General features: G+C 41.8%; 1 protein-coding gene across 9 annotated transcripts in view; it reads left to right on the top strand.

The window, feature by feature from the left end:
• Positions 1-26,967, top strand: part of slc2a9l2 (solute carrier family 2 member 9, like 2) — a 266,419-nt gene that overhangs the window by 160,202 nt on the left and 79,250 nt on the right. For all 9 annotated transcript variants that reach the window (XM_034083015.2, XM_071203082.1, XM_034083021.2 and 6 more), the window contains 2 exons: positions 16,724-16,825; positions 17,105-17,180. In XM_034083015.2, coding sequence (XP_033938906.1) covers positions 16,724-16,825; positions 17,105-17,180 — 178 coding nt within the window. The remainder of the gene's footprint in view (positions 1-16,723; positions 16,826-17,104; positions 17,181-26,967) is intronic.

The following is a 26,967-nucleotide window of genomic DNA, read 5'->3' as shown; positions in this document are numbered from 1 at the left end:
TGATCTGTCGCCATGGCAACGGTATTTGATGACACCCCATAATACGCTTAGATATGTTGATGGCTGCATTGTTACCAAACCTGTGAAGTTTTGGGCCGTTTAGAGCGTTTTCACTGAAGTTATGAGAAAACTGTGTTCCATGGCGAGCATTGTGTTGCCATGGCAACAGCATTTGAAGAAATCTCAAAACTGTCCCGTAGAGGTCTTCACGGCTGGACTGATAGCACACATGTGAAGTTTTAGCACTTTTTGAAAATGGTCATAGGAGTTATAGCAATATCGTGTTTTATTGCAAGGGATGCGTTGCCATGGCAACAGCTTTTGAGGAAAACTCACTAATGGCACATAGACATGTTGAGGGCTGGACCATTAACTGTCATCTGAAGTCTGGTGGTGTTTTGACCATTTTCATATCAGTTACGACAACATCGTGTTTTTTGGCGAGGGATGCGTTTCCATGGAAACAGCCTATGGTGAGATCTCAGATTTGGCGTAGAGCTGTTGAGGCATGAGCCGGTGATATACAAGCGAAGTTTGGGGGACGATCGGACCGTGTCCATTGGAGTTACACCAACATCGTGTTTTATGGCGAGGGATGCGTTTCCATGGAAACAGCATATGGTGACACCCCATCATTGACGTAGAGCTGTTGAGGGCAGGACCATTAACCATTATCTGAAGTCTGCTGCTGTTTTATGGCGAGGGATGTGTTGCCATAGTAACACCACATTACGTAACATCAGATTTGATGTAGAGCTGTGTTAACCATTATCTGAAGTCTGTTGCTCTGAGCATGTCAGTTGGAATTATGACATTGTGTTCCATAACACAGGTGTTTATATTTGAGCTAACGACGTTACCATAACACCTGTGCTTGAGCCCAGAGATCAAAGGTTTCCATGATGATGTGCAGTAATCAGTGAGAGGAGAGCGTTTGCACTGTTCTGAATGAGAGATAAACCTCTTACATGTGAAAGTTTTGTTGAAGAACCGTAACAGATATCGGTGACATTTCAACATGTGAAGCATCTCAAGAACTCTGAGCATCTGAAGTGTGCTTTTTGTGTACTTTCGGGTTCATAATGTGGCCTTTTTGGCAGATTAACTAAAGGTGTGCGGCTGCTGTGGTGGGGAAAGATGAGGCTGAATTTACAATGGGGTTTAATGGAGACATGTTGAAAGATTTTGTCACCCTCAAGAGGCATTTTGTTTAATTATTTGTGCTTAATTTTGGGATTTGGGAATTATGGCAGGTTTAAAAAAAATATATGAAGGCGAATTTCAATCTGTCCTCCACTCTAGCTTTGAGATCACACACTCTAGCTTTAACGAGCTGCGCAATACTTAGCGAGAAAGTCTAACACTAGTGATGACTGGCTTATTTTTCGTGTCCTCAGAAATAAATGTTCAGCCCTTATTAAAAAAGCTAAAGTTGATAACTATCTGACCTTAACCACCGATTGTTTTAATGACCATTCTAAGTTCTGGAAAACAATTAAATCACTTCAGAACAAGAAGGTTTCTAGTTTCCCTCAAACACTGAAGGTCAGTGATTCTTTTATTTCAGATTCAGATGGTATGTCTAATTTCATTTCATTTCAAACCTTTATTTAACCAGATTGGTCCCATTGAGATCATAGATCTCTTTTTCAAGGGAGACCTGCAGACCTAATGCTTTCAATGCTCACTTCAAAAAGGCTGGTCACATTTTTGATGAGCAAAGACTCTCTAAATGGTCGTACTCACAGCCAAGAGATGAACTCCCCTGTTTTTGATTTAGCTTCTTTCTCGGTCTCTGAAGTCTTACAGGGTTTGCCCTCAATTGATCCTAAAAAGTCTGCCGGGCCTGGCGGCCTCGACCCGTTCTTTTTAAAAATTGCAGCTCAGATTATAGCACAACCAGTAACTGATATTTGTAATCTCTCCCTGTCCACTCACACACTGCCAGCTGTGTGGAAGCAAGCTATCGCCCCTCTTGAAATCTGGTGATCTCACGGAGTTGAATAACTATCGTCCTATCTCAAATCTTTCTGTGTTATCAAAGATTCTTGAGTCCCTAGTTTCTACTCAGCTAAAACTTTTTCTAAATTCACACAACATCCTTAACCCTATGCAATCTGGATTCAGATCAAAGCACAGTACTGTGACTGCCAGTCTGAGAGTCTTAGACAATATTAAGGCTGCTTTGGATAAAAAATCAGTTTGTGTTGCTTTGTTTATTGACTTAGCCAAAGCATTTGACACTGTAGATCACCACATTATGTCTAATGTTATGTTAGTGTCTCGTTTCGGTCATAACGCCATTTTCTGGTTTCAGAGTAATCTAACCGACCGTACTCAATGCGTCAGGTTGGGTAGTACTGTCTCTGACCCTGTCACCTTGGAGAAGGGAGTTCCACAGGGCTCTATTTTGGGGCCCATGCTCTTTTTATTATATGTAAATACTATTTGTAATCAGATGCCATTTTCTACCTATCATATGTATGCTGATGACACTATTGTATACTTGTTCTGCCCTCCAGGCAGCTTATCTTGTGTTTTGTGTTGTTTAGCACCCCCTATGTTGAAACGTGGTAGTGCACAGTAGGCCAGTATTTCAAAGTATATCAGGCCACATGTTCAGTTATATGTGAGAGCCCAGCAGAGCCACATGGTGTTCTCTATCTAGTGCAATCCTTTGATTTGAGTCATCGTACGCATTGCTTGTGAGTAATTATTTGTTTAAAACTATATCTTCTAGTTTTAAAGCTTATTTGAGTTGTTTGGATGTTTTAGCATGGCATCCGTTCTGTGTAACTAATTCAATGTATATGTCTGTTTTATTTTTGTTTTACTCCTTTGCTGTAACGGCATGTCCATTGAGTCCATAGTAAAGCTGGAGCTTAACGCTATATCCTGACTCTCGTGTCCATTATTTGGGAGTTTGGCTGGCTGCCTACTTTTGATTAGAAACATCATCAGGAGGACAGTACAATACTCATGTGCTCCTTCTCTGGATATGGCCGTTTCCAATTTAAAATCTGATGTTATCACGCTGCAGCATGCGCTTCTTGATTCTAAACTGCTATTGAACAGTAAGAAAACCAAAGCAATGCTTTTTGCTCCCAAGTCAGTGTCCTCTTGCCTCTCCATTGACACCCTTGATGGCTTCTCTGTTGAGTTTGTCGATACCTACACATATCTGGGCTTTTGGTTGGACAGTAATCTGAACTTTAAACATCACATTGAAGTTCTAACAAAGAAATTGAAATTCATTCTTGGCTTCCTTTTCAGACTTAAATGTTGTTTTTCAATTTCATCCCGTAAAAGGTTGGTCTCTGGCTTATTCCTGTCCCAGCTGGACTACGGTGATACTATTTATAGATTTGCCTGTCTGTTACGTACTCCCCCCCCCTTTTGTTGTCCTCTTTGTTCTCTCTGCTGTGCAGGAACACCTGGCTCCGCCTTCCTCAGGTGTTCCTAGTTGATACTCAGCCGAGCTCGGCGCAGGTGTTCCCAGTTGCCAATCATCCCACGCATAAAAGAGGAGACTGAAGGAGAAGGAGGCGGCCGATCACTACTCCGGATGTCTCTGCTGTGTCAGAGCTCTTTTGCCTTTTTGTTGTGTTTCCTGGAGGACGTGTTAGTATTAGGTTTTCGCGGCTTTATTTCTCCCGTTAGGTTCTGTTGGATTTTGGGTAGCGGAGGAAGGCTCTGGATCCTACGGCCTGTGGTGTGGTTGGCCCAAGTCCCCTCAGTCTTTTTGTTTGTTTTACCTGTCCTCCAGTGTATGTTTTATGATTGTGGCAATAAATGTACGATCGCAGTTTAGTGCCTACGTGTTGTGTACTTTTGTTTTATGTTGCGGACTGCCTCACGAGCCACTACTATTGAGTAGGGAGGCGGGTCGTAACATATGGGGGCTCGTCCAAAGGCTGTCTCGGGCAGGTGCCGGTGTGGTGAGTAGTATTACTTTCTAAAAGGCCCTTGACAGCATTTTGTTGTTTGTTTGGCTGTATAGCGTAGAGTGGCAGTGATGGATTTCGACTTGGAGGGGTTTGTGGGTGATCCGACTCGGGGGAAGTTGGATGCATGTAGCAAACAGCAGCTTGGTCTGATCGCAGGCAAATTTGACATTGTAGTCAATAAGCAGAACAGGAAACAAATCATTAAGGGACAGCTGTTGGCTGCACTTATAGAGCAGGAGGTATTGTCAGAGGAGGAAGTAGACGTTCCCATGGACGACGGGACAGAGGTCTCTCAGAAAGTGAGCGACCTTCAACTTCAGCTAGAGCTGCGCAAGCTGATGGTTAGAGAGAAGGAGAGTGATAACAGACTGAGAGAGAAGGAGATCGCCTGTAATCTGGAATTGAGGAAGTATGAGGCGGAGTTACAATTGAGGGAGCTGGAGCTGACGTCTCACCAGACTCAGCAGTTGGGGTCTGCGCAACCTCATGATTTTGACGTCGGCAAGTATACTCGGTTTATCCCAGTGTTTAACGAAAAAGACGTTGATAGCTATTTTGTGCTGTTTGAGCGTGTAGCAACAACGTTTAAATGGCCTGGGAACATGTGGACTGTTATGCTGCAGTGCGTTCTCGCGGGTAAAGCGCAGGAGGTGTATACTGCGTTATCTGAGGAGGTTAGCCGGGATTATGAACAGGTGAAAGCTGCAATTCTGCGAGCTTATGAGCTGGTGCCTGAGGCAAACCGTCAAAAGTTTCGTGGTTTGAAAAGACAAGATTGTCAAGCGTATGTGGAATTCGCCCGTGAGAAAGAGGTTCTGTTTGAGCGATGGTGCTCATCGACGGGGACAAAGTCTCTAGAGGACCTAAAAACATTAGTGCTCATGGAAGAATTTAAAAACTGTTTGCCTTACACAGTAGCCACATACCTCAATGAGCAAAAACCGGTGAAACTGTTTGATGCTGCGGTTTTGGCTGACGAATATGCGCTTACTCACAAGACTGTCTACAGTGAGAGGACTAGGGCACAGGCCGGGTTTGTGGACAATAATATCAGAGAAACCCATGTCTTCACTAAAGTGCCATGGCAGTCCAGCAGGCCAAGAGTTGCTGAGGAAAAACCGTGAGAGGTGAATTGGGGATCTACGGATAGGCCAGTGTGTCATTACTGCAAGAAAAGAGGTCATATTGCTGCAAATTGTTATTCTTTGCGGGATGAGGAGAAGCCTGTAAAGACGGTCGCTTTGGTGAGTACTTCAAAGCCAGGGTCTCTCAAATCAGAACTGGACGTTTTTGCTCTGTTTCTCATGGTGGGAATGGTGTCTTTACCGGGGAAGAACAACAGGGTTCCAGTGACCATTTTGAGAGATACAGCAGCTTCGCAAACCTTTATGATGAGGGGTGTGTTGCCCCACACTGAGGAGTCTGCTGTGGGTTCGGGTGTTCTTGTGAGGGGGTTTGGTATGCAGTGTGTGGGTTCGCCATTGCATAATATTCATCTTGAGTCAGATCTGGTCACAGGTCCGGTAACTGTCGGGGTTCGGCCATGTTTTCCCATTGAAGGGGTAGATTTGGTCTTGGGGAATGATTTAGCTGGTGGCAGAGTGCTCGTTAAACCGGGGGTGAATACGGTTGCAGTCACCCGCGCAAAGAGTGGAGTTGACGTTAGTGATGGTGATCTGTCTGACTGTTTTACGGCTACGGAGTTGGACGGACCGATCAGGGACCCGCCATTATGGCGTGAGGGTGGGAAAACGGGTACGATAAGCCCCAGGGCTGTTCGTAAATCTGTCGCTGCCGGTGTGGTGGCGCGGTCCAGTGCTGAAAGTGACCTCCCTGTCACCTCGGAGGCCCCGATCGCTGCAGAGACTCTGGTGAAGGTTGAGTCTCATTTGGCACACTTGCCTGACGCGCAGCGGGCAGATGTACTGGAGCTGATCGTGAGGTGGAGCGCTCTGTGTCGTACCGCTCCGGGAGATTTGATCGACACCAGCGTGTGTATTCCACCATCGAAAAAGAGGCACTGGCTATGGTATGGTAGTATTGTGTGTTGTTAACCGGGTGTGTGGAATGAGTGGTGGTGAGCACGTCTGTCAACTAAGGTTGATTGTTGTGATTGTTTTGTTTTAAAAAAAATCACTAACTCATGGCGGGGGTTGAAAGAAATTGAAATTCATTCTTGGCTTCCTTTTCAGACTTAAATGTTGTTTTTCAATTTCATCCCGTAAAAGGTTGGTCTCTGGCTTATTCCTGTCCCAGCTGGACTACGGTGATACTATTTATAGATTTGCCTGTCTGTTACGTACCCCCCCCCCCTTTTGTTGTCCTCTTTGTTCTCTCTGCTGTGCAAGAACACCTGGCTCCGCCTTCCTCAGGTGTTCCCAGTTGATACTCAGCCGAGCTCGGCGCAGGTGTTCCCAGTTGCCAATCAGCCCACTCATAAAAGAGGAGACTGAAGGAGAAGGAGGGGGCCGATCACTACTCCGGATGTCTCTGCTGTGTCAGAGCTCTTTTGCCTTTTTGTTGTGTTTCCTGGAGGACGTGTTAGTATTAGGTTTTCGCGGCTTTATTTCTCCCGTTAGGTTCTGTTGGATTTTGGGTAGCGGAGGAAGGCTCTGGATCCTACTGCCCGTGGTGTGGTTGGCCCAAGTCCCCTCCGTCTGTTTGTTTGTTTTACCTGTCCTCCAGTGTATGTTTTATGATTGTGGCAATAAATGTACGATCGCAGTTTAGTGCCTACGTGTTGTGTACTTTTGTTTTATGTTGCGGACTGCCTCACGAGCCACTTCTATTGAGTAGGGAGGCGGGTCATAACACTGTCCCACTGTTTTGGTCAAACTTGACCCACTCTACCATGCTGCACTGCGTTATATATCAACAACACACTCTCACTCCCTAAGCGTCCAATAGCGACGTTTGGTCAGTGTCCGTGACGCTCCTAGGCTCCTTCAGCGTCATAAAGGGACGCAAATAGCTTTCAACTGATTGCAATGTATTCCCATCTGCGTCGGGATTTGACGCTCATGGAAGCACGGCATTCGTTTATGCCGGCTGCCCTTAAAGGCAATGTGAGCATCCATTCCCATTGGATAACGGAGAATTTTAGTACTCCTCTTACTGTCGATTGATTTTACAGTGATATCTGCACTACTCATCGACTAAAAAACACCAGATTATCCTTGTTAATTACACAACATTGATTGGTTTAAATTGTGTGCAATGCTTTTGTATTTTTCCCCTTCGATTCGGAGAAACAAATATGTTTTCTGAGTAAAGGATGGCATAAGACACTACACTACCCAGAATCCCCAGCTATCGTTTGGCCTACACCAGGGGTGCCCACACTTTTTGGGCCGGTGGGCTACTTTTGAAATGACCAGCTCACCGAGGTCTACCAACCAAAAATAAAATCCCAAATTGCAAGGAGCTGAATAACACGTGTTATGTATACATGGGATAACTACAACAACTCTATTTGGGTTCTTGAACAGAAACAAATACATGAATACATAAAACTAAAATGGCATGTTAACCTCTCTCTATTTCTCTCTCTCTGTCAAGAAACACATAACAAGCAGGCTAAGAAACCACTCTCCATGTCCTGAAATCTTAAACATAAAACACAAATATAAGTACAAGGAATACAATAAACGAGTAGAACAGTCAACTTAGACACCAGACTCAAATGGGTCCTATGAACAGTCTCTCAAAGTTATAATGAAATAGGCATATTTTTTTTCTCTCTCTCTCTCTCTCTCTCTCTCTCTCTCTCTCTCTCTCTCTCTCTCTCTCTCTCTCTCTCTCGTGAACGACGGGAGCCGGCTCTCGCCCGCGAACGAGCCGTTTTTTTGTTTTGTTTTTGCGGAGGGATCTAGATCGGCATGAAGGCACATTATGCAATGTGGACATTATCCCGCTTATTACACATGGCCACATTCTCAACAAAGTAACGACATGACTCCCAATATTAATTGAAATGCTTTTATGGATTTAGAAAATGATTTTATTGATTTAAAAAATAGTTTTATGTATTGATTTAAATTGACATGCATCCGCTAAGAAAAGTAGTCCGTTGCGCTGGAAAGAGCAAATGGAGCGAAATGAGGCATGGCATTTGATTTAATTATAAAAGGTATAATATGTGGTAAACTGAAGAGCCCTTTGGGAGCCGAAAGAGCCGGCTCTTCTTGGTGAGCCGAGCCAAATGATCCGGCTCACCAAGAAGAGCCGGAATTCCCATCACTACCCGGCACTTGACTGATGTTATATCGCTTTGCATTCTGGGTTAACAGACTGGAAAGCGATAGGTCGCTTTTTCTGTCAATCAAGTAAACTCCTGAATAAAGGGAGGAGGGATCAAAACCTGTTTTGTCTATTTTAACGGAGCTTGATTTTTTTTATTTTAATGAATGACTCGCGGTCTACCAGCGGTCGACATACTGGGCACCTCTGGCCCAGAGCTATTTAATAGAAGAGTTACGACACCGGAAGTCCAAAAACGGTTATCGTCACGTGGTTCATGTAGACGAGGGATCGTTCCCCGGAAGTTCATGGCGGGCAATGTGAATGCATTGATAACAGGAGATAGAACTACGATTTTTGGTAATTATTAGTGAATAAAGGTTTAGATTCGAAATATTTATACAACAAATCGATATGTGTATGTATTTACATCAATATGCTTTCAAAAATAAAATCGAATTTGCTAATATTAAGTGATAATATTAGGATTAGTGTGAACAACTAGTTTACATGTTACTAACAGTGCCTTGGTTAAAGAGCCTGTTGCTGTTTATTTATAGCTTTGAATTCTTTCAAATCAATATTATCTTCTTAAACTTGTATGGTAGTCAGGAGGATCACTTTCTAATGTTTATTGATACATTTAGAGGGAGGGGATCTAAAGTAATGCTTTAAAATTCAGATTGGATTCATTTCTACCATTTTATTAAATTCATGGTAGTTTCAGTAATCCCCTGGTAATTGAGGACACAAGTTATCTAAATGACTAATGTCGTCTTTATGGCTTTCAGAAAGGACAGGAGACCGACAGGATATGATGATGATGATGTTAAATGTGTTGCTTTAGGAACATCCATTGCAAATACATGGAATTCAATAAACATAGAAGAGCATATCATGCAGTTTGTCGGTGCCTTTTCCTCCGTGTTGTCCTGGTTTGCTGTGCTGCCTCCTAGTCGCCACCATGGTTTGATGTGCTGCCTGGGAATGCTCAAATCGCTCAGAGAAAGGAGTACGAATGTACGGCTTCCCCACTGACACAGAGCGGAGGAAAAAATGGCTGGCTCAAGTCAGCAGGAGCAATTTCACGACCAACAGCAACAAAATATGTGATTTATATACAAACACTGCATTTGCACTTTTTCACAAAACGAAAATCACACCATTGGGAAAGCTTAATGTTTTGTTTAATACAAAAAAACAGGGAAAGGCTTGAAAAACACTGAGAGTTGAGACTCAGGGTGCAGGGTGAGGGTCTCAGTGCAGGTATTCAGGCTCCATTGAACCCCCCTCTGGTTCTTGTGCTGAGAGAGGGAGCAACAGACAGGAGAAAGGGTTATACACACCTATATAGCACACCTATTGCCTTGGGGAGATAACGTGTTTACTTATATAAAACAGTAGTATTAAACGTACCTTGTGTTTTCACTCTCACTTAAGTCCCTATCCCTTTGCCATCAATCCGGAATCAGCTGGGCTGCAACATTATACAGACGGGTAATAATCAACAGAATCACAAGGACACAATATGGCTCTGCTAAAAACACTCACTCTTACACGCACCAAAGTTATATTTATATATATATAGGGATAATCCACTGACATCCTTTAATACACATGTTCATTTGAATCAGATGTACTGATAATATCCGCAATATACATCTTTAAACTTCTTCTTACCTTTAAAAGTCCGTCACGAACGGTGTATTATGCTGCAACTCCACAGCTCTGATAGCCTTGGCGCTAACTTCCGCGGAACGATTGAGAGGCTCCACGATCCGCCATTGCTGTAAAAAAGTGGTCCATTGGAGTGAACGTAGATGTCGTAACTCTTCTATTAAATGGCTCTGCTCTGGCCTACACCATGTGCTCTGTTTGACAAACCCCGTTTTTTTCACCATTCATTCCGATGGCTGGCGTCTATGTCACATGATCTTCAAATTTCTACCTGCAGAAAAAGAAAACATGGCCGAAATTCGTTTTATTCTCGGTAGAAAATGCCTATTTTAAAGTTAGTTTGGCCATTAAAATGCGTTTTGATGTCATTTGATGCGAGAAATATGAGTTGTTATTTCAGATTATGTGTGCAGTGGATGTACATGATCTTTAGTTTGCTAGTTATTACGAAGATTACTTCAGGAAATCGCGACGTTTTCATTGTTACCAAGGTGGTTGCTAGGGACGCTGCTATCGATATTATTTCTGTTATGTTGTGTAACTGTTTAATGGTGTTATCTTTATTGCTACCCCCTTCGCCGTCAATGTATAGTGTTGGTCCACAGCCTAAACATATTAGTTTAACAAAATCCGCATCTAAAGATAGCCTACGTTATTTCCCCCCTGTGCAATTCCAGTCTCACATCTCAGAGCACATCGTCATTAACAAATACCGGAAACAGACCAAAATAATAATAATACCTCATTCCGAGTGTGCTTGCTTTTCTCTTTGAAAGTCATCACATAACGGCATTGTAATACACTGTTCGGCTGCATTACATATTACATATCTGCCGTAGTTCTGTATTTATAGAGCCCTGATGAGAAGACAAACATGAGGAACTGAAAACGTGACGTGGATCATAAATATATCAGCCATTAAACAACATCTTACATTTCTTTTCACACAATACGTCTCCTTGCAGTATCAACACTAATTCGGCTCACTTTTATATTTGATCCAATTGGTAGATAGGCTGTATTTACACCATAAAGGTGCACAGCTGATATAAAGGGACACCTGGTGGTTAAAGCATGTTATTGAATTTCAATATTTTAATATAATATATAGATATTAATACGATCCCTATAAAGTATATTCATTACTCGTTATTCTCTACTAATAGTTAATTAAAGACTGTATGTAATGACTATTTTGCACATCCCTTTCAAGATTTCAAGATTTTCTAAGGTTTATTGACATATCATATAGGCCTACACAACTGTGGTGTAGTTCTGCACTGAATGAAAAACTTGGGTTGCAGGTTCCTCAATAGTGCATTACAAGACATCTATCAATATTTGTGCATACCTCCAGCAATGTTAACTATGTTGAAGCACTTATTTTAACTGATATTATACATAATGTATTATACTCTTATAAGATGTATGTAGATATTTCATCTCCGGCCTTGTCAGGTATTGAACAATCAATAAATAAAGAACACAGAATTGTTGAATATAAAACACAGAATGTATGTGATTATACTAAATGATTTTCAAATAAACACAACTGCATATTTAACTGTTACACATGCTGATGTAACGCAAATGTTCCAACTTGGGATCAATAAAGTATATCTTATCTTAAGCTGATCGATGGCTACTGCCATATTTGCAAAATGTGCCTCTGAACCTTGACAAGTGCATGTTTCAGGCTTATCAATTAATGTAATGTAATGTTATCACAGGGGTCACACACATAAGACCAGCTGTTAAATAAAGCTCTTCTGACCTTAGCTGGCATGTGGGTATATATATTAATACTTCCCAATAATGGGCACAAGCAATTTTCACCCATTTATTAATTATATGTTTTAAATGTGAGTGTTTCCTGTCCCCTAAACCTCCAGGGATGTACACAGTTTAATACTGGCAACTTCTTATTATGGGAAATACGAAAATGTCTTTTAAAACTACAACTCGCAACATAGAGAACAACTCGCAACATAGAGAACATGTTGCGAAACAGAATAGCCAGCATGTGTAGTTCTGGGGACGGGGTGGGGGAGGGGGGACGCGGTGGACCCGTTCAAATCCAGTTTTGGACAGTCTGCCGTGGTTCCATCCCATTTCAAGTGCTGTTCGAGAATCGGCTTAAGCCTCGGAGCACACTCTCCAATCACAGAGCATGAGGACTATCACGGGGTTTGTCAAGAGCACATGGTGTAGTACAAACGATAGCTGGGGATTCTGGGTAGTGTAGTGTCTTCTGCCATCCTTTACTCCTGGGAATGGACGCTCACATTACCTTTAAGGGCAGCCGACATAAACGAATGCCGTGCTTCCATGAGCGTCAAATCCCGACGCAGATGGGAATACATTGCAATCAGTTGAAAGCTATTTGCGTCCCTTTATGACGCTGAAGGAGCCTAGGAGCGTCACAATTGGACGCCACGGACACTGACCAAACGTCGCTATTGGACGCTTAGGGAGTGAGAGTGTGTTGATATCAAATGCACCCTATAGGACTCATCATTGCAAACTGTATAGCCTAACTGAATGGTCCTCACTGACTGCGTAGGATGCACAGGTCAGCATTGAAGATGAGATTGTATCTCAATGCTTTTATCTGGTTAAATAAAGGTTAAATAAAAGAAAAATACACACTAATGTTAAAATCTGAAGAAGGCCTCTTTACCAAGGTCTGAACAATGTTTAATATTTCTAAAAGTATGAATCTGATTTAAAAGTTGTTTAATATGAATAATGTCAGAAAGATGTGTAACATGTTAAAGTTGTAATGAAGTTTCTGAGTGAAAGTATGAAGGAACAGTTAGCAGTTGAAGTCGCATGAAGATTATTCAAGTCTGAAGAGTTTCTCCATTGATTTCAATGTTAAACATTTGATGAATTATGGGATATATCTCGGGAATTATGAAAGTTATGAATGAGAAAAGTAATAGTGATCGATTCCCGACCGAGCTGAACGTTTTGAACGGAGTTTCTGCGATGTGGAATGTGGGAGAAGAAGAGCAGCAAAATAACCCGTCAGAATAATAATAAAGAATTGTGTGCGTGGTAGTTGCTGTATCAGCATTCCCACTAAATAATAGAAAGCACATTCAGTGCCTACATAGCAGTTTAAGCAAACCCCATCATGTTAGTCAGAAAATGCCATTTGATTGATTACATCAATATGGGTGTGTTTTGGTGACTACCTGGAATTGACTGTGCATGAACCAACGTAATTTAATGTAATTTATTAAAATGATTTCCCATTATTTGTGTTACAAAAAGGTTAAAGTGCACACCTTTCATTGAATCCGTGTAAAGGATGCTATCCAGCTCTGTCACTCATCACTATGCGCCATCACAGAAAACAACATTAAACCGGATATCGGACATAAACAGGCTGTAATGCAACAAAAAATGTCCTTCAGAAGACTTTGCAATAATTGGTGTATGTGGTAATTGATCGAAATGAAAGCCTAAATTCAATAACCACCTCCCTGGATTGTAATGTCATTAAACTGTGCATACCAGGACAAGCAGATATTTGATCTTTTCCCAATCTTATTTCACACCTTTTGTCTAATCTTATTTGCTCGCAGCAATTTTGGACCTCCAATACAAGGACAAAATATTTATTTTGCAGGTATGATGTAACCGTTCCACTTCTTGTAAACTTTAAATGTGTTTGATTACTGTATTTGCATATTCCCTGTCACACACAAGCATGCTTTTTCAGTCTAACAATGCATGCTGATGGAATAACATATGTGGGTGTGGAAAATATAAATGGAGGGAACGAAGAGTCCGTCCGCCTTTTAATTGATTTATTGTATTTTTCAGCAAGGTCACTGACAAAATGTATCATGTAAATTGTCATTGTATAATATTCGTTGTTGGAAGCTGCCCTTTTAGACTTCGAGAAATCAAGTTTTGGTCATGAATATACAGAACAAACGTCCAGCCCCAGTTTTCTCTCTTATTATCCTCCATGCTTTCTCCTTTTGTTCTCCCCATCTCTGTCATTAACAGTGACGTCATTAAACACGTAGTAACAATGGATTTCATGTCGGATCTGAGAGGCTTTACATTTTCACCACAATTCGAGCCCCCTGGAGAGAAATTGTATCTATTCTACATCTATTCTTTCCAATGGCCATTTAGAAATGTCTGCTGCCTTTGAATTTCGCAACACATTTGAATGCATCATTAAGCATCAACCAAGCACTTGTTTATCATCGCTTCACAAAGCTGAAAATGTCTGTTTCCTTTCCTGTTCCTATTGTTTTCTCCTGAAACAGCTATGATAGCATCTTTGTGGAACACACGATGGAAAAACAAAAAACAGGCACAATGTACGAGTACTTAATGCAAAATGCTACCCACTGACCTCCTGCCTTCCAGTACCCTACTGGGCCGTCACCCTTTCACTCCGGCACACTTGTCACTATATGGCTGGCTAACGCACAAGAACTGTGGAGTGTGTGCCTTATTAAATCTCATACGTCACACTCTGAATCCCTTTAGCAAGTATAAACACAAACAAATTATCACAGAAAATGTACCTTATGGTCGCAAGGAAATAAAAAAAATACTCAGTGACAAAGCGAAATAAATTCTTTATGTTTATTGTTATGGATTTTGAAGCATTACTCATTGTGCCTGTGGAAGTTATTCCATGCCGTACTAATGAGATAATCGGCAAATTACATTGTGTGTAAGCAGAAACACAAACCATTATCTTCAGCTATGCTCAGACGGCAGAGCCTCTAACAGGATTGGAACAATCTTAGAAACCCTTAATATTATTTACCTGCAAGGTTATGTGTCACCAGTGTGTAAAGAAATATAAAAAATATCATTGTCTTACTTCTGTAGTGATCTGTGGGATGATGGTGTATTATCGTCACTTATTCTATTTTCATAGAGTAGTTCAGTGTCATTTATAAGAGGGCTGCATGAGTTAAAAATAATAACTATTATATATGCGACTATTTAAACTGATACTGCTATTGCGAAACGATTTGCGATATTAGAGGCAATAAAAAATGTTCTAACATTATTTAGGGTTAGGGTTAGGGTGCTGTAGCTTCATCTACAGCACCCTAACGGGTAAGGATTACAATACAAGGTGATGTGTTCACATATTTCGCATTTAACAATTATAGCACTGCGATTTCGAAATAGTTCTATATTGCGATTTCGATAGAATTTCGATTAATTGTGCATTCATTTTATTTGTGCTCGAAATATGAAACACCTGGGTAGGTGCACATGCACACAAAGCTAATCAATGACATGAATCGGTACAGAGCACTGGATGGGAGAATAGAGGACTTGAACAATAGCACTCTGCTCTTAATGGAAATAACACACATTCCTAGGCACTTCACTTCTGTCCCCACTCTTAATCATTGATCATTAATTAATCATTCTCACACACACACACACACACACACACACACACACACACACACACACACACACACACACACACACACACACACACACACACACACACACACACACATTCAGTCTCTTATAGAGTCCTTAACGAGCTGCAGCTTTGCGGGAGGTTGGTGTATGTGTGTGTGCTTCTGTCTGTGTGTGGCATACCCAATGTCTTCAAGGACCGCACACACACACGCACACGCACACACTCACACACACGGAGGGAATTTCAATGCATTTGAAGGCAAATACTAAAGCAGACACATAACCTGCTGCCAACGTAAACTTAGACCTGTGGAAAAGTCTTGATCCTGTTTTCTTAGGAACAGGGAAGAAAGCACCTCTCCTACACCGCACATAAATCACATTGTAAAAACATCTCAAGTTATTTTCTTCCTCCCTGTTACACTCAGAAGCCCCTCGGTGCAGGTCTGCATACTGATCATATACCAGTAACCTTTATCCACAACCTGGTACAATGCCACTGGTTAGGCTAGTTTGAGGGCAAACTCATGAATACTATAATGTTCTGGAGCCACAATGGAAAAGGGGGAAGAAACTTTTTTTTCCGGGCTCGCTATCTTTTCCCCCAATGAATCCATGACCAAAGAAGAAAGACCTCCTGGAAGAGTCTGTATAATTATTGATGAGACACATGCAGTATTGTGTGTGTGAGTAAATCTCTACTTTACAATGTATAGGGGGTTCTCCACCTTCAGCAGTGGTTTGACAGTTTCAGCAGATACATGTGATGTTCTCCATTCAGCAAGTCTTTGTTCTAAAATAAGTTGTTATTTTGTTGTCCTTGACTGTCATTTCCAAGATTGTTTTCATACAGTGCAAGACGAAGCTGAGAAAATGCACAAAATAGATTGTAACATGTTGATCAGAAATCAGAAAGAGACAACTTCTTTAAATCAACTTGTTAGCATTCTAACATTTTAGAATGTTCTCTTGCGGTCTCTTAGTAGTGAATTGTCCATTCACTACTATTTGATCAGAGACCAATGTCGAAACATTGACCTCATGATGGCATGAGATGAAGAATTGAGCAGCACAGTTATTAAGATTCATCCTCTGGGCATCATTAACATCTGTACTAAATGTCAAGGCAATCCATCAAAGGTTTTTTTCAAGATAACAATCGAAATGTTGTGAAGATAAAAAACGAAAAGGCCAATCTTATGGTGGCACTACAGGTTACAGTCACCTTAATTAGTAAGATTAATCCTCTGGGGAATATAAATGTCTGTACTCCATTTGATCAGAAACCAGATATTGAGACGTTTCAGTGCTGTTACATAAACTGACATTGGCATCCCTAGTGTGACTCTGCTTCCAATATGTTCAGGATCACAGTCATTGTAAAGAAAAACATATAAATGATTTAAAAACTGTTACATTAAATCTCTTCCCAGGGTTTAGTGATAGAGCGAATCGGGAGGAAGCCCCTGCTCATCTTTGGTTTCATTTCCATGGCTGTATTCTTCAGCCTACTAACAGTGTTCCTTCATTTCCAGGTAAGCCACTCTTCCTCTTCTTCACTGACCTCATTTATAACATACTCTAAATTACAAGGTGTCTCTGTACTGCGCTTGTCTTCACACACTAATGTATTGATGATATTTTCCTGGATGTATTGGATGATGTTGGCTGTTGAACAAAAACAAAATACACATAGGATGCGGCGATCAATTCATAAATTCCCTTAAAGACTTAAACACTTACTCAGAGCTGACTTTAGATATTTTTTACCAATTTGTTCATTAAAATATCGTCTTTTTGCACTCTTATTCCAGGACAGTATGTCATGGATGCCCTACCTCAGTTACGTATGCATACTGGCTGTGATTGCGTCCTTTTGCTCTGGGCCAGGTAAGTCTACTCATCCACATCACTGGCTCTGCTTTTTTCCACTTCTCTTTCTTGCTGTTTCATTTTCTGCCCTACAGTTCCACTTCGGTGCTCCACTTCCCTTGGAACTGCACTTAAAAGAGATTGAGTAAATACCCTGCAGACTTATATCAGACTGCGTTTTCATATTAAGCTTTTATTCGTCGTTGTGGAATAATATATGAGAATGACCCATCTGTGGTCCTCACTTTTGAAACTGGCCGAGGGAGAAAGAGCTGTATTTGAAGACCTTTTTAGACTTATTGATCATTTTCTTCCTACCTGGAGTGCTATCTATCAATCTAGATTGTTTTAGCATGGGTTGCAGAGTGCTCTAAGAATGAGCTGTAGAAATGTCTGCCTTCTCTCAAATATAATGGAAGTACTTGGCACTCGTCTTGTGCTGCTCAAAGTGACCAAACTACACCCGCTAAGTATATCTAGTGCCATCTTGTCCTATCATATTTGAAAGAAGGCAAGGCAAGGCAAGTTTATTTATATAGCACTTTTCAACGCAAGGCAATTCAAAGTGCTTTACAAAAAAAAAAAAAATGAAAGACATTAAGCATTAAAAAAGAAAAGCTAATAAAATAAACATTAAGGAAAAATACATGGATAAAAGTTACAGTGCAGTCTAAAATATGAATAGTTCAATTAAACATTACAAGAAAAAGTACATGGATAAAAGTTACAGTGCAGTTTAAGATATGAATAGTTCAATTAAAAGCAGCGACAAAAAGAAAAGTCTTCAGCCTGGATTTAAAAGTAGTAAGAGTTGCAGCGGATCTGCAGGTTTCTGGTTAGTTTGTTCCAGATATTTGGAGCATAATAACTGAACGCTGCTTTACCATGTTTAGTTCTGACTCTGGGGACAGAAAGCTGACCAGTCCCTGAAGACCTGAGAGATCTGGATGGTTCATAGTTTAGCAGGAGGTCAGTAATGTATTTTGGGCCTAAACCATTCAGTGCTTTATAAACCAGCATCAATATTTTGAAATCTATTCTTTGACACACAGGAAGCCAGTGTAAAGACTTCAGAACAGGAGTGATGTGATCCACTTTCTTAGTGTTAGTGAGGACTCGAGCAGCGGCGTTCTGAATCAGCTGCAGCTTTCTAATAGATTTTTTAGTGAGACCTGTGAAGACACCATTGCAGTAGTCGAGTCTACTGAAGATAAAGGCATGGACAAGTTTTTCCAAATCCTGCTGTGACATTAGTCTTTTAATCCTAGATATATTCTTTAGGTGATAGTAGGCTGATTTAGTAACTGTTTTAATGTGACTGTTGAAACTCAGGTCAGATTCCATGACTACACCAAGATTTCTGGCTTTATCTGTTGGTTTGAACATTGCAGACTGAAGCTCAGCGCTAACTTTTAAACGTTCTGCCTTGGCTCCAAAAACCATTACCTCAGTTTTATCTTTGTTTAATTGGAGAAAGTTCTGACACATCCAGTCATTGATTTGTTCAATGCACTTACTCAGTGTTTGAATTGGAGCATAGTCTCCTGGTGAAATTGTTACGTACATTTGTGTGCCATCTGCATAGCTATGGTAACTTATTTTGTTGTTCTTCATTATCTGAGCCAGTGGTAGCATGTAGATGTTAAAGAGAAGAGGCCCCAAGATGGAGCCTTGAGGAACCCCACATGTCATATTTGTCAACTCAGATGTGTATTTACCTATAGAAACAAAGTTGTTTCTATCCTTTAAGTAGGATTCAAACCAATTTAGAACTGTTTCCGAAAGTCCCACCCAGTTTTCCAGTCGGTCTAGTAATATGCTGTGGTCAACAGTGTCAAACGCAGCACTGAGATCTAATAATACTAACACTGAAGTTCTGCCACTGTCTGTGTTTAAGTGGATGTCGTTAAAGACCTTTACAAGAGCAGTCTCAGTGCTGTGGTTTGGACGAAAGCCTGACTGGAACACATCGAAACAACTATTTAAATGCAAGAAATTACTCAACTGTTGAAAAACAACTTTTTCAATGATCTTACCTAGAAATGGCAGGTTTGATATGGGCCTGTAATTGTTCATTACTGAAGCATCTAGATTATTCTTTTTTAAGAGCGGTTTAATGACTGCAGTTTTCAGGACCTGTGGAAAAATACCTGAGTGAAGAGATTTGTTTACTATATGAAGTAGTTCTGAGGCCATGCAAGGCAAAACATCTTTGAAAAATCCTGTTGGAATAATATCAAGGCAGCAGGAGGAGGACTTCAGAAGTTGTATAATGTCCTCTAGGTTTTTATCATTAATCTGATGGAATTGTGTCATGATGTCTGAATTGATGTTAAGTGGACACAGAGACAACACATTTGCTGTTCCTGATGCAGAGGCACTGACTGCTTGTCTGATTTTCTGAATTTTGTCAGTGAAAAAGGAGACAAAATCAAAGAAGGCAGACCTTTCTAGCGCCGATATATCTCTGACACAAGTGGAATAATCAGCTAACTAGCGTGTGACTAATGAGAATGACAGCCGAAGGTGCCGTCATATGTTAACATACTAAAGAGTAGCCGTAGAGTATATACAGTTTATATATGGCATGGCACTGCAAATGCACAGGGGACAGTGTGAGTGTTCACACTGGGTCTCAGTGGGAGGTTGACTTTGAGTTTCAAGGTGAGGCTTCCACTGTCATCACATATAATAATAATAATAATAATAATAATAATAATAATAATATATCAATTTTATATAGCGCTTTTCTGAACCCAAAGACGCTTTACATTTGGGAGGGAGGGTAGACAAACAAAACAAAAACAAAGACAGAACCAAAAAGAAACAAAACACAACAGAAAAGCAGTCAGGAGGAAGTTGATTGAGAGGGGGGGGGGGTTTATGGATAGAGAGTTGAAGAGGTGGGTTTTGAGGCGGGACTGGAACAGGGTGAGGGACTCAGACTCACGGAGGTCTACGTCTCTTCTGAATTATAATGTCTCCAGGGAGGGTTAATCCAATGAAGTGCTTCAGTGTAGGGTGAGATTAATACAGTGGAGCGGTACAAAGTATGGAAACAATTCAGACTTTTCACAACTATGACAAACGGCATACTAGAGGAAGCACATTTGAAACCCCTCATTGCTAAAAACTAGTGCTGTCAAAGTTAACGCGTTCATTTTGGTGATTAATTTTAAACATTTAATACATTAAAATGTTTTAACGCAATTAACGTGGTTTTGTTTACTTCCGGTGGCAGCTGACCCATAACCTTTGGTCACTTGCGCGGGCAAACCGGGCAAACATCTATCCTAACTAAAGGAGAGTCTATGGCGGAAAGATGGATAAGGGCGGACTTTTAAGGGGAAAGTTTCATTTTAAAAAGTTGCCCGACGGCTCGTTGGACAAAACCAAGGCAATTTGCACAGTTTGCAAAGCCGAATTTAATGACCACAGAAGTAGCACGTCTTTAGCGTATCACCTCAAAGCAAAACACCCTGCTAAAATTACCTCCACGGGACCTCGCCAGTCTACACTACAGGAGTGTGGCACTCATGGGCGAATAACGAAACCTGTAAGCGAAAAGTTAACCAATTCCTTGGTTACTTGGATAGTTAAAAACTGCCGCCCAGTTAGCATAGTAGAAGATGATGGACTGAGAGAAATAATTCGTGTTGCATCGGGAGATACCTCCTATAATTTACCCTCGAGAGGAACCATTATGTCAAGAATACACACGTTGTATGAGGATGAGAGGGCACAGCGGACGAACATGCTTGAGCAAGCAAAGCACATCGCTGTCACAGGTGACCACTGGACGTCTGTCAACAACGATAATTATTTGGGCGTCACAGCGCATTTCATTGATCAAGACTGGACTCTGCAGTCGTTTGCACTTACTGTGAGTAAAACCGAGGAGCGACATTATGCCGAGGCATGTGCTAACCATTTTCTGGATGTTGCAAACGAATGGGAAATCAAGGAAAAGTTGACCACACTCGGCACTGACAGCGCTCGTAACATGGTAGCTGCCGCGAGGCTACTTCCATTTGAACACCTGCCTTGCATGGCCCGCAGTCTTCAAAGAACGGTCACAGTCTCACTTAAAGACAGTGGATTTGAAAGTGTTCTGGCCAAATGTCGCAAGATTGTCGGGCACTTTAAACATAGTCCATCTAACGCTCAGGAATTAAACGAAGAGCAAGTTTCACACGGACTTAAGCAAGAATCACTTGCTCAGGACGTTGCAACAAGATGGAATTCTACGCTGGAGATGGTAAAGAGGATGCAGAGAAACACATCTCCACTGACCACTACCCTGGCGCAGCAAAAGAGCAAGGTTGCCATGGTGACTGACAAACTTGCCAAAGCTTGCCAAACTGCAAAAGCTGGAGGAACTACTTGAGCCTTGCAGGTAAGTTATTTATTTCTTGTTTCTCCTCCCTCTCTTTCTCCCTATCTCCTGTGTACAGTATATGTGTACCGTTTTCTCTCCCTCCCTCTCTCTCCATCTCGTGTGTGTGTATATTGTTTTCTCTCTCTCCCTCTCTCTTTCACCTGTGTGTGTGTATAGCCACGTTCACACTGCGGTACTTTTCCCACAAAGGTTCATGCGAACTTAGTTCATGATCGCGTTCACTAAAAGTAGTTCATACGAACCTTTTTACCCCCTCGAAAGTCCCTGCTATGCCCCTTTCACACCAGCGCCTTTTCAGCTCCAGCTCGGAGCTAGAGCCTGAAAAGCGCCGGGTTTTCCAGTTCACACCGGAGCTGCGCCGGCTCTTAGCTCCGGAATCCGCTTCATTTCCAGCTCCAAAAAATTGTCGGTCCAGAGGCAAGAGCTTTGGAGCTAAGAGGCGACGTCGCTTACGTCTCTCTTACATCGAGGCGTGCAGGAAACTAAACCCACCTCCCATGGGTCGACTGTTATGCCTGCCTACAAGCAGTAGTGCCTATAAACACACTTTATAAAGTCAGGCAACACTAACCAGGCTTCGTGTGATTCTGTTTATTTGTGCCTTACTTTGACCATCCGTTCGCTGTTATCGATCATTGTGGAGAGAGGCAGACGTGTTGTTTTGTATTATTGCAGCTATTGGATGCAAGTAGTCAGTTTAGCTTCGGTTGCTAACATCACCCGTTTTATACCAGAGAAACTTTCATAACAGCGTTGTGATACCAAACAGTGTCAATTCAGACTGACACACATTCACTTAGGCTAAGGGGAACTGGGGATATGCATCAGCTGCTTGTGTGAGTCGGACAGTGAATACTTTAGAGCGGCCGCTGCAGTGTGAGCTAACCGGGAGCTAACGGGAGAATACACTCCGTGGAAGAGCAGCACTGCAGCGGTCGGTAAATGCTGCAGAAACACATTAATAAACAATGAACCACGGCACTCTGGAGAAAAGTATAAGGTTGGAGAAGTCGTTATTCAATTTATTCTGGCTTCGTGTGATTAAAAGCAACACGATCATCGACCCGACGCAGTTGTTGTTGTTGTTGTTGTGAGCTGCCGTAATGGCTGCCGTTGGGGGGCAAATCAGCGATGTAAACGGTGACGTCATGACGCAGCAAGGGCAGCTCTGGGGCGCCAGTGGGCGGTGTGCACAGAGCGGGAGCTGAAAAGGGAAACCGGAGCTGAACCAGAAAAGCTCCCGCTCGGAGCTAGAAACTGAAAAGCGCTGGTGTGAAAGCCGCACTAGAGAGCAGGGACTTTCAAGCGGCTCTTTTTTGAGAAAAGAGCTATATTCCTGATTGGCTGGGCGGATTGCAAACCACGCCCCGTAAAACTCCCAACAAGTTTTGTGAAGCCGCCATTTTATTATCCTCGCATTAGCATTATTAGCATTAGCCCAGCGCAGAAACGCAGAGAGACTAACTTATGGCAACACAAAATAAAACATGGGAGCGGTGGAGATGAGGAGGTGTCGGTGTTCTGGCGATTTACTCGGAAGGCTTCAGTAGAAGCTGCTGGGACTCCCAGCAGCTTCTACTGAAGCCAGTCCCCAACTCCGGGGACTTCCGGCCGGGGACTTTGGGCGGCAGTATACGCCGTGAAGTGGTCTGCGGCCTGCCAGTAAACCCAAAGCAGAAGAAGAAGAAGTGACATCAGCGGCTTCATTTGCCTAATCCACCCCCAGGGACTTTTTCTGGTGTGAACGCGATCTGTACTTAGTTCATGCGAAATAAAGAGTTTGCATGAACTAAGTTCGCATGAACCTTTGTGGGAAAAGTACCGCAGTGTGAACGCGGCTTATGCTTCTCTCTCTCTCACTCTCTCACTCACTCACTCACTCACTCACTCACTCACTCACTCACTCACTCACTCACTCACTCACTCACTCACACCTGTGTGTGTGTGTGTGTGTGTGTGTGTGTGTGTGTGTGTGTGTGTGTGTGTGTGTGTGTGTGTGTGTGTGTGTGTGTGTGTGTGTGTGTGTGTGTGTGTGTGTGTGTGTGTGTGTGTGTGTGTGTGTGTGTGTGTGTGTGTGCGTGCGTGCACTGGTTCTCTGTGTTGTTAATAAAGATTTACTGAAATGTTTAACACCTTGTGCTTTCCATTGCAGATATGTGACTGAACTGCTGGGGGGAGAGCAGTATGTCTCCTGTTCAGTGGTCTTGCCAGCCTTGCGCCACTTGTTCAGAGTTATGGAGCCCTCAGACGATGATCCAGTTTATGTTCTGAGGTTCAAGAAGGCCTTTACCACAGACCTAGCTCAACGGAAGGATAGCACCAACCTCAAATGGCTGAAGATCACTACTGCCCTTGACCTTAGGTTTAAAGACCTTAAGTGCCTTACAAAAGATGAAAGGAGTGAGGTGTGGGCTTCAGTACGCGACCTGATGATGAGAGAGACACGTGCACAACAACCACCTGCTGAGACAACAGAGGAGCCGTCACCAAAGAAGAGGAGGAGGATGTCCATCTTGCTGTGTTCTTCTGATTCAGATACAGATGACGAGGAGGAGTCCATAGAGCATTGTCTGGATCGCTACAAAGCAGAGCCATAAATGGACATAGAGGGGTGTCCACTACAATGGTGGTCAAAGAGAGAGGGAGCACATGCCAGGCTGGCACCCATTGCACCCAAGTACCTGTCAACCCCTGCAACCACAGTGCCTTGTGAGAGGTTGTTCTCACTCTCAGGCCACATCGTACAAAAGAAGCAAGCTTCTTTGTCCCCTCATAACGTAAACAAACTGGTCTGCCTCAGTAACTGGCTGAATGTAAAGAAGGACTAAATGTTCAATGTTCTGAATAATTTTTTGTATTTGCACTGAGCATATGTGCACCTTAAGCCATTAAAATGGTCTTTGAATTTAAATATACTTTCTCTGTGTTTATTCTACATTAATTTGATGATTTTACATAACTAAATATTCATTATAAGCTTCAGTCTTAAGTAGAAAAATGCAATTAATTTATTGATAGATTAATCGCGATTAATTACAGAAATGTGTGCGATTAATTAGTTAATTTTTTTTAATCTATTGACAGCCCTACTAAAAACTAAAAGTAAAGAAGGCATAAATGTCAAAAAATTCAATTAAACAACTGCAGGCTGTACAGCGCACAACACCACCTTTTAATCGTTTAGTTTAGTGCCTTGCTCAGGTGATCATGTGGTAATCATTTTGAGAAGACAGATCTTTTATGGTTTATTTCCAACGTGCAGCCAGTGGCCACCCAGTTTACTCATTGGCCCACCCTGAGAAAGCTTCGGTGTCATTTAAATTGTTTTTTTTTAAAAAATTATTTTATTTAATTATTATTATAAAAAAATGTATTCACCCATTGAGAATATCCAAGAATTCAAAGTGAAATTTAAGTGAACAAATATCGAGTTTAATTCATGTTGTATGTGCTTTGTCCTCTGAACCAAAGTCATTTACGGTAAAAACTGATTGTTGGTTCCGGCGCGCGCCATAATAACGTGAGAGAGGCAGAGAGCTGCCTGCAAAATAAATGATGGCTCAAAGTTCACTAATGAACTGTGGTTTAAAAAAAAAAAGCCAGACTCCAAGAAGAGCCCCCACTGCCCTCATCTAGCAGCGATCTATACGATCATTTTCTGATAACGATGAAATAGCCCCGCCTCCCTCTCCCCACGTCTCCCTCTCCCCACCTCTCCTGCTGCTGGGCTGTCAGAAGAAAAACAAATGTTAACGGAAACTCTGCCGCACGGTTCCCTCGTCCCTTGGAAGAGGCGGAGAGGTGGGTGTTTTTCATCTGCTGGTGGACAGTCCGGAGAGATATAGCCTACACAGGGTTGGGTTGTAACGGAATACATGTAACGGCGTTACGTAATCAGAATACACAAATCAAGTGTATTCAGCTGGCGTTACATTTGAAAAACGAGTAATCTGATTACAGTTACTTTCGTAAACCTGAAGTGAATACATTTTGGAATACTTATTGGAATTATTGGTGGAAAAGTTTCCTCACAAAATGTAATATTCATTACTGTCAGAACTGTGTGCACACTGCACGGCGCTGCAGCATGTCTGTGAGCGAGAGAGAGAGATGCAGCGTGTCTGTGAGGCCCCGCCCCCGCACGCAGATGAGAGAGAGAGAGATCTCTTTTAAAATAAATTGAAAGTTAGAAACGGAGATGGTTAGATAAAATGTGTAAGATAACGTTTATGTAGCATTTCTTTATTGTCGAAATGATGACATTTATAACGGGATCAAATCAAAGTGAATGGCCTGCTGCTGCTGAATGCATGGGGCAAGTGACTGGAAACAGTTTTAAAAGTTATAACTTATTACATCGTTTCAGATAATAATGATAATTCATTCTATTTAGTGGCGCCTTTCAAAGCACCCAAGGACACCTTACAATTCACAACATATTCCAAGGAAAGGTTTTAAGACCGTACAAAGAATGCAGTCCGGGTGATGTGTTTTATGTGGGGTGCAGATGAGAGAGCTGTCAGAATGACACCAAGATGTTGTGTTTGAGTTCTTGATAAGCCATTAAAACAGTAAAATACGTGTCTCCTGTTCACCAAAACATACCCATCTGTTATGGAAAAAGAAAGTATTCCAAAAGTATTCTAAAAGTAATCTGCCACCGGTACCGGCGGGGATTGTTGTTAGCTTCTGATGCGCAGAAGAAAAATCTGGCCCACCCTATTTTTTACAGGCCCACCCTAAAGTACATTTCTGCCTACGCTACTGCGTGCAGCGATGATTTATGGTCTATTGAAACAAATGAAGCCCCTCATTGCTTAGAGATAGTGAATGACTGGGAGGGGGAGAGAAGACAATTCATGAGGGATGAACCCAGGTGGTGCTTTGAGCATGTCAGTGGATAAATGAGGAGCGACCTTTCCTTTGAAGTCATTTTACCATGCAACGATGGCCCAGTTATATCAAAGTTTGATGAAAGCATAATGGTAGACTATGAAAGCAGTTGGGGCAGTTTTTCTTCTGATGAGCTGATATACTACATTTAGAATAGTGCTTAGTTATCCAACCAGACACTGAATGTGTGTTTTATTCCAAATTACGTGAGAGATAAATCCTGCAAATATTGTGCAAGGTTAGTCACATAAAACAGATATTTCTGTAAACAACCAATGACATGTTTCAAGATGTAGAGAAAGCAATTTAACTTTCAATTGCCAGCACATCACACATTCTGTAATTATTCAAAGCGGAAAACCTGTGAACAATCATTCAGTTTTTGTAACACTCAGTCCATACTGTACTTAAATCTTGCACTCAGTTGATGGAGGCAGCTACAATATGTGATTCAAAACCATTCGAATCATTTAAATAACTATTATTATTCCTCTGTTTTCGTTTCAATCTTTG

The sequence above is a fragment of the Pseudochaenichthys georgianus genome, chromosome 5, assembly GCF_902827115.2.
Source record: "Pseudochaenichthys georgianus chromosome 5, fPseGeo1.2, whole genome shotgun sequence".
In the NCBI taxonomy this organism is placed as follows: domain Eukaryota; kingdom Metazoa; phylum Chordata; class Actinopteri; order Perciformes; family Channichthyidae; genus Pseudochaenichthys; species Pseudochaenichthys georgianus.
Note: the sequence above shows the minus strand (reverse complement) of the source record. Positions and strands in the feature narration are given on the sequence as shown.